The sequence below is a fragment of the Zonotrichia leucophrys genome, chromosome 14, assembly GCF_028769735.1.
Source record: "Zonotrichia leucophrys gambelii isolate GWCS_2022_RI chromosome 14, RI_Zleu_2.0, whole genome shotgun sequence".
Classification (NCBI taxonomy): Eukaryota; Metazoa; Chordata; class Aves; order Passeriformes; family Passerellidae; genus Zonotrichia; species Zonotrichia leucophrys.
The window spans coordinates 11,543,948-11,560,670 of NC_088184.1; the positions used below are offsets into that span (position 1 = coordinate 11,543,948).

At 46.8% G+C, this 16,723-nt stretch overlaps 1 protein-coding gene across 11 annotated transcripts in view; it reads right to left on the reverse strand.

Moving 5' to 3' along the window:
• Window positions 1-1,867: 1,867 nt before the first annotated feature.
• Window positions 1,868-16,723, reverse strand: part of MAD1L1 (mitotic arrest deficient 1 like 1) — a 346,130-nt gene continuing 331,274 nt past the window's right edge. For all 11 annotated transcript variants that reach the window (XM_064726015.1, XM_064726016.1, XM_064726014.1 and 8 more), the window contains one exon: window positions 1,868-2,940. In XM_064726015.1, coding sequence (XP_064582085.1) covers window positions 2,782-2,940 — 159 coding nt within the window. In that variant the 3' untranslated portion in view covers window positions 1,868-2,781. The remainder of the gene's footprint in view (window positions 2,941-16,723) is intronic.

Sequence of the window (16,723 nt, forward strand, 5' to 3'; positions counted from 1 at the left end):
ACATACACACACAAAAAATCCTGCAGCCATGCACCAATAAATCATATTTCACAGCCTACAGCACATAAACCCAGCTAGTGTGCACGGAAACCCAGCGAGCACACACGCGCTCGTGAGCACTCCCGCCTCTCCCCTCCAACCAACTGAAAATTTATTATCCAGCTCCCAAGATTTTCTAAAAGGATTTTCCACAAACAGGGCTGGAGCTTTGCGGGTGATGAGCCAAACCCAGATGGGATTTGTGCCCTCACCACCTGGGGTGGTGGCAACTGGGATCTCTTTGCACTGCCCCAGGGGGCTGCACTCACAGAGGGGGGATGCAGGGGATGGTGAACATGGGAGCAGTGCCTTTGATGGGCTGCTGAGCCCATGTGGCTCATAAAGGAAGGAGCAATCACAGTGAAATTCAGTGTCACAGTTATTCCTTGCAGCTCCCTCATGGCTCAGACAAGCAGGATAATGACAGAGATGAGAGCTGCCATCGTATCAGGTACAGCCATAGGTTTGTGGCTTCATCCTGAACTCAGTGCTGGAACTAGAAACTGGGGAGTCTCAGCTCCTCTTCTCCATGGCCCACAGCTGGCCCAAGTGGCTTTGCAATGGTCACACCTCCACATGAAAAACTCCCACACTTCCATGTGTGAGCCTTAAAGATATTAAGCTTCCCTTAAAGATATTAAGCTTAATCCCAGTGAACTCACTGTGGAGCAGCATAATGCCATGAGCAGGGCAGGAATGCTGCTGCCCAAAGCAGGACAGTCACCCAGCAGCTCCCAAGCCATGGACAGCTGCTGCACCACACCAGCACAACCCAGGCAAGCACCCATCCTCACCACACACCTCTCCCATATTAAACTTAGTTGAACAAATCAGTCTTGCTGGGAGAACAGGGAGCAGAGCAGTAACTCATGTCTCCTCCCCACCACAGGCGTCTCGCAAGCCTGCTGTGTGTTCTCTCCCAACTTATTATCCTCTCACTCTGGGGAGGCAACTTTCCAGCGGGCAGAACGTGTTTTCCCTTGTCGCTCTCCAGCATCGCTTCTCGCCTCACCTGTGTTTTGCTAAGATAGAGGGTTTATTGTAAACTTATTAATTACTTCATTTCTCCTGCAAGGAGCCAGGAGAAAAATTTTCCGCGGCAGCCAGGATCCGCTATTGTGTTGGCGGCGGAGCTGAATGCGGCTGACGTCAGGATTCATTTTCCCCATGACTGGGGAAGGCGACTCTCCGTGCCACGCCGTGCATATGAATCAGGCAGCCTTCCCCTGGCACAGCATGCCCAGCAATTCATCTTCCACTGGGACTTCTTCAAGCAGAAGAGAAAATGACAAACTTTTGCTATTGCGCTTCCCTGCAGAGAGGTGAGTTGGGGAGATGGGGGCTGCAGCCTCTCCAGATCTCATGTTTGTCCCTCCACCTGTAGTCAACAGCAGATGGGGTCAACAGCAGATGTTTTCCATGCCTGGAGACACATCAACAGGTCTCCAAGTGACTCCAGCAAGCCTGGCCAACCCTGAAGTCACTGCAAGTATCTCAGCTAACTTTCCAGCCTGCTCACTGCTACCTTTTCTCCAAGCCTAGGGAGTGTGTCCTGCTGAAATCAGGGGGAAATCAATATACACAGAGGTTTATAGCAAACTGATTTGGTTTAAGGCAGCTGGGGTTGGGACTAAATGATCTCTAACATCCCTTCCAATCCAAACCATTGATGATTCTATAAATCTGTGAATGAGACTTGCCCAGAAAAACAGAGATAATGATGTCCTCCCTTTGTGAAGCACATCAGACCATTGATGTGCTCTTCCTCTACATGTGAGAGAGCAGAGCTAGGAACAGAGTGCATCCCAAATAAGACTCATACACCCAGTTTGGGCAGTGACAATTTATTGTTATGACAGAAGAGCTACATCCATTATAATACAAAATGTCAGACTTCTGGGGACACTTCACCCTCCATGCAGGGGAGGAGGAAGGAGAGCTCTCAAAACAGATACCCACAGGGTGGTGGCAGGCAGCAGGCTAAAGCCACCAGCATTGAACACAATGGAGCCCAAACTGCTCCTTTCCACTATTCTACAGTCCTGAGATAACCAAGATAACCTAAAGTCTCAGTAAGGAACCAAAAGCATGGCAGTGACTGAGCCACAGAGGTGTCAACACAGGTATAGGGGCTTCAAATAGCTTGTGCTTTTTCACTCAGTGATGGCAGACTCAGGTCACTGATATCTTAAAAATAATTTCAAACTTGCTGAGTGATGAGATGTTTGCAAGAGCAGGAGACTTTCCCTGGGTCTCTGTCCTCAGGGACCAAGCCCTTGGCTGCCATTAGAAGAGGACAACCATGCAGCAGGAAGCACCAGTCTGATGCAGGTTTCTCTCTTTGCTAGGGCTCAGATTTAGGGAATCCTTTTGGGAAAAGCTGTGAATGGTGATGCTGGGGCTCCTCAAACCAGCAGTTCCCACCATATTCCCAGACAGATTCTGAGAATCTGGGTAGTGATGAACACATGGCCCAGTTCAAAGGCAGGGATTGCATCCTGGCTCAGGAGAGCCCTGGGAGAGAGCTAGACTTGCCCTCTCACAGGAAGAAAATTATGCTTTTCAGAGGAACTGGTGGGATTTGTCACTCAGCATGAAAGAAGGGAGAAGAAGAAGTTCCTTGCAAAACAGAAGCAACCCAACACCACAAATTGAAGGTGGTGAACAGGAGAATTTTTCCTTGCTACTTCAAGTGTCCTGCCCAGGAGGGCCAAAGCCTGGCTGGCAGCTGGCAGTGGGGCACTAAGCGATGGTCTGGCGGCTGAAGAGGTCGAGGGTGAGGGCGCTGAGGAAGGCTGGGATGCTGTCCTGGCGCAGCAGGTGCAGCTCGATGAGCTCCCGGATGGTGCGCGAGAACTCCGTCTCCAGAAGCTGCATCTTCCCACCAGAGGAGCTGCAGGCCTAGAGGGAAAGAAGAACAAACCCATTAATACCAGAGGGTTTTAATGCTGATTCTTCCACCAGAGGAGCTGGAGGCCTAAAGGGAAAGAGGAACGAGCCCATTAATACCAGAGAGTTTTAAATCACCTCCCTGACACAAGAGCAGTGCCACCCTGAAGCCTCCTTTGGCACGGATCTGCTGTCACCAAGGACATGCCATCTGTTTGGCACATGGCATTCCTGAGTCCTGCATCCCAATGTCCCCATGCAGGACCCCTGTGAGCCTTCCCTGGTGACAAATGTGGCACTGGGGAGATGTTTGATCATCCTGGAAAGAGCCTGCGGTGCCAGCATAGAACAGAGGTGGCCACATCAGGGTTACAGTCACCAACATCACCCATGGTGGCAGGAGCTCTGCATTCCTGAGTCCTGCATCCCAATGTCCCCATGCAGGACCCCTGTGAGCCTTTCCTAGTGACCAATGGGGCACTGGGGAGAGGTTTGACCATCCTGGAAAGAGCCCAGAACTGAGGTGGCCACATCAGAATCAGTGTCACCAATACCACCCAAGGTGGCAGGAGCTCTGCACAGGGTTTTCTCTCCATGAAAACATTTATCCCTGAAGTCATGCCACATCTGTAGGAGTGAGCAGACCTGTTCCTGATTAGCATAACTCCTTCCCAAGGAGTACTGATCCACCCTGCATCCCTAAAGTGTTTAAATCAGCCTGGCAGCACACAGCCAAAGCCACCAGAGGAATTATTCCAGGGATGCTCTCAAGAAAATAAGGAAACTCAACATGTGGGAAGACACTACAAATCTCCTGTAACATATAAAACAAGCCAAAATAAAGCTAAATGCAAGAGAAATAAGGAATGCTTGAAGCCTCTCCTGCCCCCGGAGGCATGAAAGCAGCTTGTTTATTAATAAACAGCAAAAACATCACAGTGCAAATGCTAATTTTTTTTCCCCTGCCATTTTCCTCTTCAAAAATACTCCCATTCCTAATTGCTTTGCAGCTCTGCTTCCTGTTGGAGGTGAGGTGGGACAGCATGAGTGGTGCCAGGCATGGCTGGCATCCCCCTCCTCAATCAAAGGATGCCAAGACCCAAAGTGGAAGATTGCCATGGGAGGAGAAAACATGGCTTTAGCTGCTGAGAGCCCCAAAGAACCTGATTCCTTCCCATTTCATGTTCTCAAGAGTCTGGACACATTTGATTATGAACCCTCCATGTTTGGGTCACTTTGGATTGTGAGGAGTGCAAGGTACAGAGGATGCCCCTGCCATCCCCGAGCCAGGCAGGGAATCAAAACAAGGTTTTCACGTGGAAAAGTGAATTAGCTTTTGTTTAGATCTTTGATTTGGCTGGGTTGTTTTTCAGCAAATCCTGTGCTTTGATCTGCTGCTTACCAGAGCTACCTGGTACCTCCTGTGCACCTGAGGTACCCCTGGAGCAGATCAAAGAGGGAAGAGATGGCAGATGAAGGAGCCAGTTGGAGGCATCAGGAATGATGTAAATTCCCAGCCCACACAGAGCCAGAGGTGGCACAGCAGAGCAGAAACACAGGAAATAGGTGCTGTGGCAGCAGCACAGGTTTTATTTTGCAAATCCCCCCCAGATTCAGCTGATGAGCAGTGCCAGTTTTGGAGGAAGGTCCGAGTATTATGAATGCATCACTTGTATCTCCGGCTCTCTCAGTGCCGAGTTGGATTCATCTGAAATGGGAATTCAAGCTCTATATGAAATACACAGCCTCCCTCGCAGATTTAAAACACTCTTTGGGCACAGAATTAATTTTCTAAGAATTTACAAGCAAATCCATTAATTGGTTTACTAGTTTAATTAATTAAAGTAAATTCCTTAAGAAATTTAGCATCCAGTGCCAGACCATTTGCTTGTGTTTTATGACCTCAAAAACAGAACATAAATGTTTTAAATTTCCTCTCCTTTGAGCTCGCTGGTGCCATGGGTGAAGGCTACATTTGAATATCTTCTCTTTTTATTTTATGAGATTAATGGTAGTTTCTCTCTACTATTCTTCATAAACAAAGTTTTCTCCTGCAGCAGAGGCAGAAGAATAATGTTCACGGAAAGTTATATGGATAAATACATGCTCCTGAGAAAATTGCTATTTCCCATTGAATTTTCTCAGCTGTCAAGGGAGGCAGCTCTCCTCCCTCTCACCCCCACGGCCTCTGTCTCCCCAGGAACTCTAAAAAATCAAAGAAAACTCCCAAATGCTTCCAAACCCCAGCCATCTCACCCAGGTTTCTTATGATTGCTTCTGTAACAGGCACAAGGCGAGAAGGCAGCCACTTGGAAAAAAAGCAATTCTTCCTCTGCCAGTAGATGTTTACATGTGAACTTAGAGGATGGATGCACTTGCAGTGCAGCTCATTCAATCTCACATTGCTTTAAAAAAATGGAGAAACTTTTTCTTCCCCCTAGGAGTGTTTTAAAATTGCTATCATTGTAACTTTTCTTATTATTTGTTTTTATTGCTTTTTTTTCTTCACCCATCTGTTCATAATGTAGTATAGACTGGGATATATAGATAGATTTGCTGCTTTGGGTTCAACAGCGGGAGTACCTCTGCAGCCTGTGCTTTACAAATAAAGTGATTATATGAAATAATAGCAATATGTTCCCATTAATTCACAGGATTTCTTTTCAAAAGCCAGCCTGCACCCTGCCTGGTGCACTTGCTGGCAGAGAGGGAAGTGCCCGAGGCAGGAACAGGAGGGAGCAGGGATCAGAGCAGGGCAGGGGGATGCACAGGGGTGTGCAGGAGCTGAGGGGAGGGAGGACATGGGGGGGATGCTCTGCTGAGTGAACACTGCAGGCTCTGGTGTTCCACACCACTCTGGATCAATGCAGAGCATGCCTGTGGTTCCAGCTCTAAAAACTGTATTTCTGAAGATAAGAAATATGACATTTCCAGCAGTTCAAAGCTGCAAGGGTGCTCAAGTCCTCCTCTTCACTGTTCATAGCTAGGATTCCCTCCACCCATTTTTAATATATTTTTTATTTATTTATAAAAGTCTCAACCCTCAAAGACAGCTCCTGGATATTCCTGCTGCAGGTGCCAGCACAGATCAGCTATTCACAGCACACTCCATGTATTGCAATTACCTTCACTCTGCTGATGCATTCCTTAAAATTCTAAGTTTAGATGAAGCCAAAAGCCACCCCAGCCCATCTAGGAATAAAATGCAAAGCTGAGAGGAGCATAAACAAGTGTCACTGATCCATGGGGACAGTCCATGAGTGGGAATGGGGTGAGAGAGACCAGAGCATGTTCAAAGCCAGCCCTGACTGCTCTGTGCCCAACACTACTGACATCACTGCTATAGTATGCTCTTGCTCTTAAAGAGAAGGGGCAAAAAGCAAAGAAAAAAATAACGGAAAAAGAAAAAAGCATCAACATTTAGAGTCAAACTGAATACAGGGGATCAAAGGAAAAGCTGTATGTGTGAGTATCCCCATCCACCCCAGAGCCAAGGCATAGAGGAGTCAATGCAAGAGGACACTTTGAGGACCACCATTGTGCTTCACTCTCCCTTTCCCCCCTGTGCTAGGCCACACAAGGGCAGTGCTTCACTAGAGATGTAAATATTCCCTCCTAAACCTCAGTTTCCCTGAGCAATGAGCAGCAGCTCATCACGATGAAAACACCATCTCTCAGGTACTCTGTACACAGCCTTATATTGGTTTCTTCTAATTCATGGGAAAAGTCTGTCTGGCTCACTAAACTACCAAGATTCAGGTCTCTGTTATGTTTTATTCAGATCTCAAATACTTGCAAAAGGAAAGAGTTCAGCTTTCACTAAGCTCTGTTGCCAGTTTAGTCTGATTTAAGGGCTATGGGGACCTTTTCTAGAAAAGCAAAGAAAATTACTCTTTGCCCAGTGTTGCTGCACACCCAGCTCTGCTGGGCTGGGTGGGATGTGACTCTGGCTGGAGATTTGAAGGGTGACAGCCTGTCTGTCTCCTTGCAGGCTGTGCTACCCCATAGTAACCAGATTATCAGGGGACAGACCTCTCTATATCACAAACCACAACAACACTGGTCTATTAAGCACAGAACAACATGAACCTGGAGTAGCTGCTCTGAGAAGGGAGCTGTTAGCACAACTGTTTCTTCAGGGGAATCAAGATCAGCAGCCACCTGCCAGAAGGAAACATCATAAATCTTCCTCTTAACTCTGGAAACCAGTAAATTATTCAAGGCTTTATAGTTCAGATACACATGTAAAAATCTCTCCAATAACCACCAACGTGGTAGAAAAGCAGGTTCTTCATCTCAGCAAGGAGCAGACATGCAGATGATGTGAGGGAGCAATAGGCATTCCCAAATGTCCCTCTTGGGGATGGACCTGCAGCTGGATGAACTGGGCTCATAAAACTGCACCATATGGACTGTAAAAGGCTCCTTAACTACTGCCACTTCAATGTAACATGTACAGGACTCTGTCTACACTGCTCCTGCTGAGATGGCTCTTTGCACCCTTGCTGCTGTTGCACACAGCCTTTCCTGAAAGCCAAGACCCAACATTTCCTTCTCTGATTCCTCCAGCTGCCGAGGGGGACCCATGTCAAAAGTGTGACAGTGTCTCCTTTAGCCACTAACAAGCTACCACATGGTTCAGAAGTGCATTCTCACCCAGATGCACTCAGGTTTTATTTTCTTGTACACCCATTTCCTCTTTTCTCTGACATATTTTGGTAGCTAAAAGCAATGGCTCCAAAAGTGCCATTGGCTATGAGCTGACATGCAGCATGAGTTTAATCACACAAAGGTTGCTTCTTAAAAAATATGGGTTGAGTGTAAGACCCAAGGTCATGTAGACCTTCAGACACTGGAATAAGACTGAAAATTGGGTGGTTGCGCACCCCAAGGAGAGAGCTGGCATGGGGACTTGGTGTAATCAGAAAATACAGAGTAGAAATGCAGAAACGGGAAAATTCTGCACAACGTGAATTCTATACAACAGAATTCTATACACCTTAAGATTTCAAAATGAAGTGAGGATTTTCTACCTCTGATTTCCACATTGGGAAAGCACAACTGCCTTTGGGGATGCAATCCATGCAGGACATGTGTTCCTGCAACTTCAAACACACACATCCAGCGTCGCAGGTGGATTTCCTGAATGGGTTTTGGCAAGCTGACAACAGGGATGGTGCAGCTTTGTGCCAGGCACAGCAGGCAAGACAGTTGTGTCTCAGCTTGGGAACAAAGGAGCTCCAAACACCTCCACAGCGTGCAGAAGGATGAAGTCCAGGGTTTGGCAGGGCTGCCAGAGCCACCCTTTGGCATGGTGACAAACCTTTGCTTTGCAGATGCTGCTTGGCCACGCTCTATGGCGGACGGTGCTTTCCAAGGCTAAGATGTATTAGGGGTCAAAAGGGGCAAGTGAATCATTGCCTGGTGACATTTACCCAGTGAATGTATCTGGAAGGCCCCAACTCATCTGCTCTGCTCCTTCCATAAATCACTGTCTGTGCTGTGTCCCCATGGATGCCAGCTCTGAACACACACACAGCAACCAGCCCTGAGTGTGCTGAGGGAAGGAGCACCACGGCTTCACACCCAGCACTAGGGTTAGGGTTAGGGTTCTACCTCAGGTTGGGGATTTTAAACCACAAAGCCCAGAGCTCCAGGCACACTGCAGCTGTAAAAGGCATCTCAAGGGGAACACAAATCTGCCACAACATGCCTTCCTCCACAGCATTTTCCTTGGAAACAGCCTTAACCCTAGCCTGGGTTTACTGCCTAGGGTTAGGGTTCCACATAGGGTTAGGGTCAATGTGCAGCTCCACAGGCTGCTCCAGCACTATGGGCTATGCTGTGACCTCTGTGCCTGAGTTCTCACTCCCCCTTTCCCTTCTCCTTGTGGTGCTCCCCACCCTACCCTGCAGAGTGCTGTGCTGTCCACATCGATGTGAGTTATGCTCACCTCCCCAGCAGATCGACTTTGCAATTTGCCTTCATCACATGAATCCCTCAGGCCTCCTCTTCATGTGGGGCAGTCACTCCCTCTTCCCAAAGCCTGCAGAAGCCTTCAGGGTTGGCTGTTCCAAGAGATCACCTCCCAAAATCTCCACAGCTCTATCTGAGTGTGTGCCTCAGAGCCTTGGGCACACTGCTGGTCCTGAAACATCCCTCAGCTCCCTCACACCTTCCCCATGGCACCCACTGACACCCAGAAACCCTGCCACAGTGCAACAAACCTATTTGAAATTTTCCTTTAAGAAGCTGCTGGTTCTGACCTTTAAATGAGAAAATCCTTTTGTTTCTGCCTCTTGCTTCAGATGCCAAGATTTTTCTAAATGTCAAAGGCCGCCTTGTCCACGTGCAGATGTTGAGGGGGGAAGCAGTGATGCTGAGCGGGCTGGCACCCTCTCTCTGGGTCTGCACAGCTGATAAATCACCACTTCAGAGCACCCCAGACAGACAGACAGACAGACTGACAGACTCAGGGAAGCCAAAAAACTAGGATGCCCAGAAAAAAAACAAGGGAAAAAAAACAAGGAAAAAAAATGTGTGTGTGTGTTTGTGTGTGTGCACATGCAGAAACTGCCTGCTGAAGTTATAACAACCCAAACACGAGGTTTTGAGATTTAATTGCTCAAACTTGGCTCTCTCGGGTGATGATATCATTATCAAAATACCCCAATTGAGTTATGCCTCACCAATCAATCTCTCCTAAGCATCATGCACTGCTCAAATACCAGGTCCCCAGGTAGCCTCTAAATCACTTTAATTACAGGCCGTTCATTTAAAATTAGGGAAATATTAAGGAAAGGAAAAAAAAAAACAACACAAAATTGAACCACAAGATGTGCTTATGGCTGGAAATATTTATGAGGTTATTTAGCAAACTGTTTACTGGTTTCCTTCTTTTTTTCATGGTAACTGGCAGGTTCCAGCTGGCCTGACAGGATGCCTGCCCATAGTGGCTCCTGCAGGATGTACAGCACTTAATCAATCAGGTCACCTCCCTTTCACAAATAACCATTCCTTGTCTGCAGCAAAATCCCCCCCCCTTTAATATCCTCATTGTAACCCAAAGAAGAAGAGCACTTCCTTATAATAATTGTTTCTTGCCAAGACCTCTGACCTCTGTGTCACCAGCTTGGTATATAAAGTGAATTTATGAGGCAGACAGGGATGGATGCCTGTAAAGAGCCTTCCAGGAAATGTAATGAAAAAGCTGCTTTTAGCTGCTGAGCAAAGAAAAGCAAATGCCTGGCAATGCCAAGAAGAAAATTGAATGCTGGGATGGGGTAAGTGAGAAACAGCCCTGTGTGCACTGAGATTTATAGCAAACATTTCCTTTCTCTTTCTTATTATTCAACGCTGAGATGAACCACAACCCCAGAATGTCTTTGGAACAAGAGGTCAGCTCGTATCCTTCCATCTTAATCAGAACCAGGGCCCAGGCTCTGTGTACACGAGTGGCAGCAGTGATGGCTCCTGGATGCTGCACCAGCTCAGCAATGCAGGGCAGGGTGTGCTGCACCAGCCTGTCCCCACAGCTCCCTGCTTGGATCTAGGAGAGCTCTCCTGCACCTCACGTCAAAAATGGAACATGAAAAAGAGCAGGGACATGTGCTGAAGGGCTGCACCCCTCCCTGTGGGGGAAAGATGCTGGATAATCCTGGGGGACAGTGCTCTGTGCAGCAGAGGAGGAGTCAGCACCTCCTTTCAAAAGGTTTCTCCCACAGGTTAATGCCCTTTAGACTGTCAAATGCGATGCCATAAAAATAAGATCAAAGGCTTTAAAATAAGGGAAGCGTATTTTTTGATTCATACTATTACTATTTTATATCTGAATATTCCTATAGAGCTTTTCATCCTGGAAGACAGGTCTTTGAACTGCTGTGATTTCACCTATCACTGAGGAACAACCCCCGGGGTAAAATGTGACAGCTATTATCAGGGTGCATTAATGTTACTGAACAGTTCAGGACAGACAGAGACAAATATATCCAATTTAAATCATAGGATTGAAGAACTACTGCTCAGTGTGGATTAATACCCATGCATTTTCCAAAAGTGCTTTGAGAGTTTTTAGAGAACAAGTGCAGAAACTAAAATTCCCTGTTTCATCTGTAGGATTCATTCAGGCTCCCGTCATTATGCTGCAAATTGAACATTGTCAAAGAGGGAAGATGGCAATGGAAATGATTCACCCGTAGCATCTACTTTTGCATCCACAGATTCTCTGATGGGATGTCCAAAGCAGCCAGAAGGAGACTCACCCCGTGGAGATTTGCTGAGGTGATACCTAAAAATGGTTCCACTGAGCACATGGCTGGTGAGAGTAAATCACAGCAGACTACTCACATCACAGAAAATGGAAAATCACATGGGATGTCACTCCAAACTAATACTGGCAGCCAGCTGTAGTCGGAACTTGAGCTCATAAAGTACAAGTTTTTAACAGACTTCAGATCTGCTCAATAGTGTTCACCAGCCAAATATGCTTATAAACATCAAGCATGAAGGAGTAGAGATGGAAACAAGGCATGGAGCTCCCAGAATTTTTCCAACCCCATTCCATATAAACCCCAAACGATGGCATTAATCCTTTAAAGCCAATACCTCCATAGAATCTCAGGATCTTTACAAATCAGAGTCTCTCTTTGATACACAGGCAAGCTGTGCTGCTCCCACAGCCATGGCTATCTCTGACCTACAACAAATCCCTTTGGAAAGAGCAGCCAAATGTGTGTTATCCCAACTGCTGTCACACCACACGTGGCAGGGCTGGACTGCTCCAGCACCCCGGCTGCAGCTTCCCAGCCATCTGTGAGTGACTGTGTTGGACTGGTCAAGCTGCACAGTGAGTAGCTAACAAGCATTAACAACATCTAGCCCATGTGTTCTGTCTAGTAAAATGCCAACCCATCTGTCTGTAACATCAGCGACTCCGTAGAAGCCATATGCAGGAGAGACATAAATTAGGGAGAGAAAAATCTCCCGTTACTTTCTCTGCAGTGACTCTGCAGTTGTCACTGGGAATGAGAGGGACTGGGTGTTTTTTAAGCTCTGTTTTCCCAGCCAAATCTCAGGCTTACATAGCTCTCCAGCCCTGCCATGCAGAGGCAGTTTCTGGTCTGCCCCTGACCCTGGTGAAGGTGGCTTGGGACAAAGTGAAAAGTAGCTGCAACTCAAACCAGGCCCCAAACTGCTCCCCCAGGAGAGCCAGCAGAAGGCAGAGAACTTGAGGGGGATACCAGGGACTGGCAAGTGAGCCCAGCATACAAGAATTCCTCAGTTAGACAGGGAGCTCATTAACCAGCCAAGCTGCTTATCACATTCCTCTTCATCTCCCTTGCTGAAAGCTCTCTGAGCTGGAAGGAGCAGAGGAGCAGTAAACCAAGAACATGGAGTTTCTGGAACATGAGAAAGAAGGACCTATGGGAGAAATGCAAAAAAAAAATTATCTGTGCAGGCTGTAATTAAGACTGCCTGTTCCCAAGGAAGTTCACTCCACTTGTGAACTGCAGTTGGGGGCATGAGGTCTGTAAGAGAACACAAACAGCAGAGTTTGCCAAACCCTGCCATCAGTGAGAGATGTCTGGAACCATGGAGAATTTTGACAGCAACTTTTGAGGCTGCAGTGTTGCCTGGGAAATAGGCATCCCTTCTCCAAAGCAAACCACTGCTCCCCAAGAGACAGAGCTTGCTGGAGCCTTCATCCCTCATTGACTCACACCAGACATGCACTGTTCCACTGCTTGGCTGCTCCTTTATCGTGATCCTGCTCAGAAGCCTCTGCCTTCCTGTCTCTGGATTAGAGCAAATCAGCAGGAAAGTGCCTGCACATGACACAGAGTGAAAATAGGTCATACAGACCTCAGGACTCACCAGCTGCCAACTGGAAATGAACCCCTGAGTTTGTGAGATGGGCATCGCACCTTGTGTGAGATGGAGGGAGAGTGCCCGGGGCTGGGAATGGTTAAATGAGCAGAGGACACATGCCTGGGAGGCACATCTGGAGTGGCTGCTACTCTGCCACGTTGCAGATGCCCTCATGTGATTAACACATTTATCCTCATCATCTTTTTGGTATCCTTCTGGAAGTCTTGCCACGAGTGGGGTGGACAGGAGGCTAAAGAACTGAACAAGATCCTGTGATCAGTAATGGCTCAAGGGACTGTAAGTGATAAACTTAATGACAAGCAGACAATTAGCCCTTAGCTCTGTGGCTGAGGGATGGGACAGTATATGGAGCATGCCCATTCCTGGCTCATTGAGTTCACAAGGCTTGTGGGGGAGCGAGTAACAGATGGACCTGATGGCAGATTACAGCTGAAATTCTCACCATGTTTATTCACTACCCTCTTCTAGCTCTTGTTTATCATAGTCTGGCACCCCAGGCTAAAATGCAGGTTCAAGCCTTGCATCAAGGAAATTGGTGACACATATTTGTCACCTCTGCACAGAGCCAGTGCTCTGCACCACAGACCAAAGCCACCGCTCTTCTAAGAGCAACAAGAATTGGTCAATAATCACCCCTTCCTCTGGGACCCTGTGATTTGCTTACAGTTATGATCTACCAAAGTGGAATTTAAGAGTTGGCTCTGGGAATGACATTAGTTGCCATTGCAACATCAATAACCAAATGCCACGATGCTAGTGTGGGGGTTGAGGAAGGTACTTTTGTGCTTTTCCTGTTGTTGTTTTTTTGCTGGCTCATGTTTTCCTTCGTTTTTCTTCATTTGAAATCGCTGTCATCAGCACGACTGCCAGCAGGACCAAAGCAAGCCTGAGTTGTCAGTACCCAGCAAGTCAAAGAAGGAAGTTGATTCTGCACATGCAAAATTTATTTTCTTGTGTCCTCAAGAAGGAGTTTTAACCCTTAACAGCTCACAATCCCACATTCCTCTGACTGCATCTATAGCCATAAGTGGAAGTTTATACTGAGAAGATATTATTTTTATCATGGAGCTGATGGATATCAGTAATTCTATTTGTGGAGTTACTCAACCAGACTTGTAGTCCACAGGCAGGATACCTTGAAGAACTAGATACTAGGGAAACCAGTCAACTGGCCTGTGCACATTGGGTATATCCAGCTATATTGAAATGGGCTTTTAATGGTAAAATCCAGTGTGAAACAAAGACACACAGGACTCCTCTCTCCTTGAGCAGGTCTGATCTCACCATAAGAAAGTCCATGGCTCAAGAGACAGAGGTTGCAGCTAAGGAGTGAATAAATAGGAAGATTTCAGTATTCACTGAAACAGCAGGAGAAATTCCACTGTATCCCTTGAGGGGACACTCAGCCCTTTGGGCTAGGACGCGTTTGCTGAAAGCTCCTGCTGTTGCTGCCTGTGCTGTCATTTGGCACTAAGCTCCTGAAGAACATGGCAAGACAGCACTGCTGGTTCTCATGTCTGGATGAACATGCTCCTCTCCCCGAAGGGAAAAGGAGAGGTTTTGTGTTTAGCAAGTGCACCATGTTCAAGCAGCCTCTGAGGAGCCTGCCTGGGGCCCCGGGGCTCCCCATCTGACACACATCTGACTGGTTGTCTCTTCCTGCTGGTGCTCTCCCACTGATGTGCTGCCATCCTCCAGTCAGCTCCTTTTGCTGCAAGTGCAGGGGGGAAGAGATTTATGCAGACACCATGTATGCAATTATGAAAACAGAAGACAAGACACCCGGATATCACACAGACTGATGCATTTTTGCTGGCAGGCTTTTTGCATGATCTGGTAACAGCTGTCATGCTCCAGCTTCTGTCATCTGAGCTCTGCTACCACTTCAGCATCCTTTCCACATCCTTTAGGAGGGCTTCCTTCCCTTCCTGGTGCAGCCTGCTCCAGATGCCACAGCAAAGTGGGCAGTAGTGTGGGATGCAAAGGGGACACAGTATGGCTGCTTTTCATAGCAGCACTAAAATGAAATGTTCACTTCTTTAGGCAAGACACTGCTCATTAGCAATGACCTCGAGGCATGCAAGCTGCTCAACCAGCAATCTCTCCCACTCTGGAGCTCTTTAAAATTTGCCCTTTTCCTGTGCCAAGTCTTTCAGCAAGCTTCCCTGAAGTGCAGTGGTGATCTGTAGATATACATACACATTGTCCTGTGCTTTCTGGAGAAATGTGATGATGGGGAGCTGGTATGGAGCTTGGACTTCATACCTTGTTCCCTACTCAGCACAGCATTAAAAGGGAAGGAAAGGACAAGCCTACAAGTTTCCCTGCCAAGGCAGCTCCTGCTGTGAACTCTAAAGCCTGGGAGCCTGTTAGTGCCCACATCCTCCTGGTTTTCAGCACTCCATGCTATGTTTGCTTTTGTAAATAGATTTAACCTTTCTAAAATTAAAAACAGAAGAGAACTTCTCTTGGCAGAACACCAGTTTGAGAAAATGGAGAACACAACATTTCCCAAACACTTCAAAACTGCAGATATGTGTTAGTCTCTGCAGTGCATGCTGGTTTTGCTCGTTATTCTGAATGTTAATACATTAATAGATCCTCTCCTGATTAATGCCTGCACCAGGCTCTCTTTCTAGGAACACATATGGCTCTTTCTTGCCACAATATTGGAATAGAGAGCCAAAATATTTAAACACTACACTAATAAAAGATTTTATCACCCCCATCCTGATGTAAATAACTAAGGCTGCAGCCAGCTCTTAGCTCTATGTGCCTATCTTTCAAAGAGTTCCTAATCAAATATGAATGAACTGGCTGAGGCCCATTTTAAGGAATTGGGCTGTTGTGGTTACAGTGCTGCAACAACAAAGCCACTGTGACATCCTCTCATCCCACAGGATGCTGCGGGTCTGGCTGAAAGGAGCATGTACTAGTTGGGGTTTTAGACCCAGGTGTGTGTGCAGGGGCTGGTTCTGCCTACAAGAAAAGGAAACGCATTTTTTCTTTCCCCACACCTGCAAGGTTAAAATATTGTCCTGAATTAAGATGATTTTCAGGGGACTCCAAATGTTTCTCTCCAAGATATCTCACTCAGCAGCATTTACCCCACCTGCTGAAGGACATGGGAATTACCCAGCACACAGGGTAGGGTAAAAATTCTGGTAGTGCATGTCGGGCTTGTTTGGAGTTGTAGGTCAATTGCCAATACAGAATTGCCTAAAAGATCTGTTCTTTCCTCATTTTTTCCCATGCTGTGCCATTACCTTTCCTCTCTGCCCTATGTCCTGCACTAATCCTACCTGTCTAGTGCCATCAGCTGCTAAAATAAACAGCAGTTCCCATTTTGTGCTACTTGCCAAGCTGCTGATCAGACCTGTCACTGGCTAAGTGTGACACAACCTGACTGCTAAGAAAACCTTTAAATTAAAAAAACCTCTTTCTACATTTCAAGGAGTGAGACCTGCAAGGGGAGGGACTTCAGGTTTGTACTCCAGAAAACATTTATCACTACAGAGCTGAAACATGGTGTGAAAATAAAAGCCCTCCAAACCTGCTTTCACACATTCCCCAGCGAGCCCAGAGGTGTTCCTGCTATGACCCACCTGACAATGCTCTTGAGAATTGTTTTCACAAGCAAAAAATACAAACATAACAGCAAAAGAGTCAAGAAGTATTTCTTCAAATGCCTCAGATCTAGGCTGTGCTCTAAATACACTGTAGAAAAGCACTAATATATTTTCAGATGTTACAGAAGGACACAGGAAAAGACCTCAGCAAATCTGAACTGTAATACAGAGCAGGTCCTGACTAAAGTGTCAGGATTACTTGACATCACTGACCTCCTCCTGCTCAACCAGACTATTTTACAACTCAATTACATTTATTTCTGTATATACAGATGTAC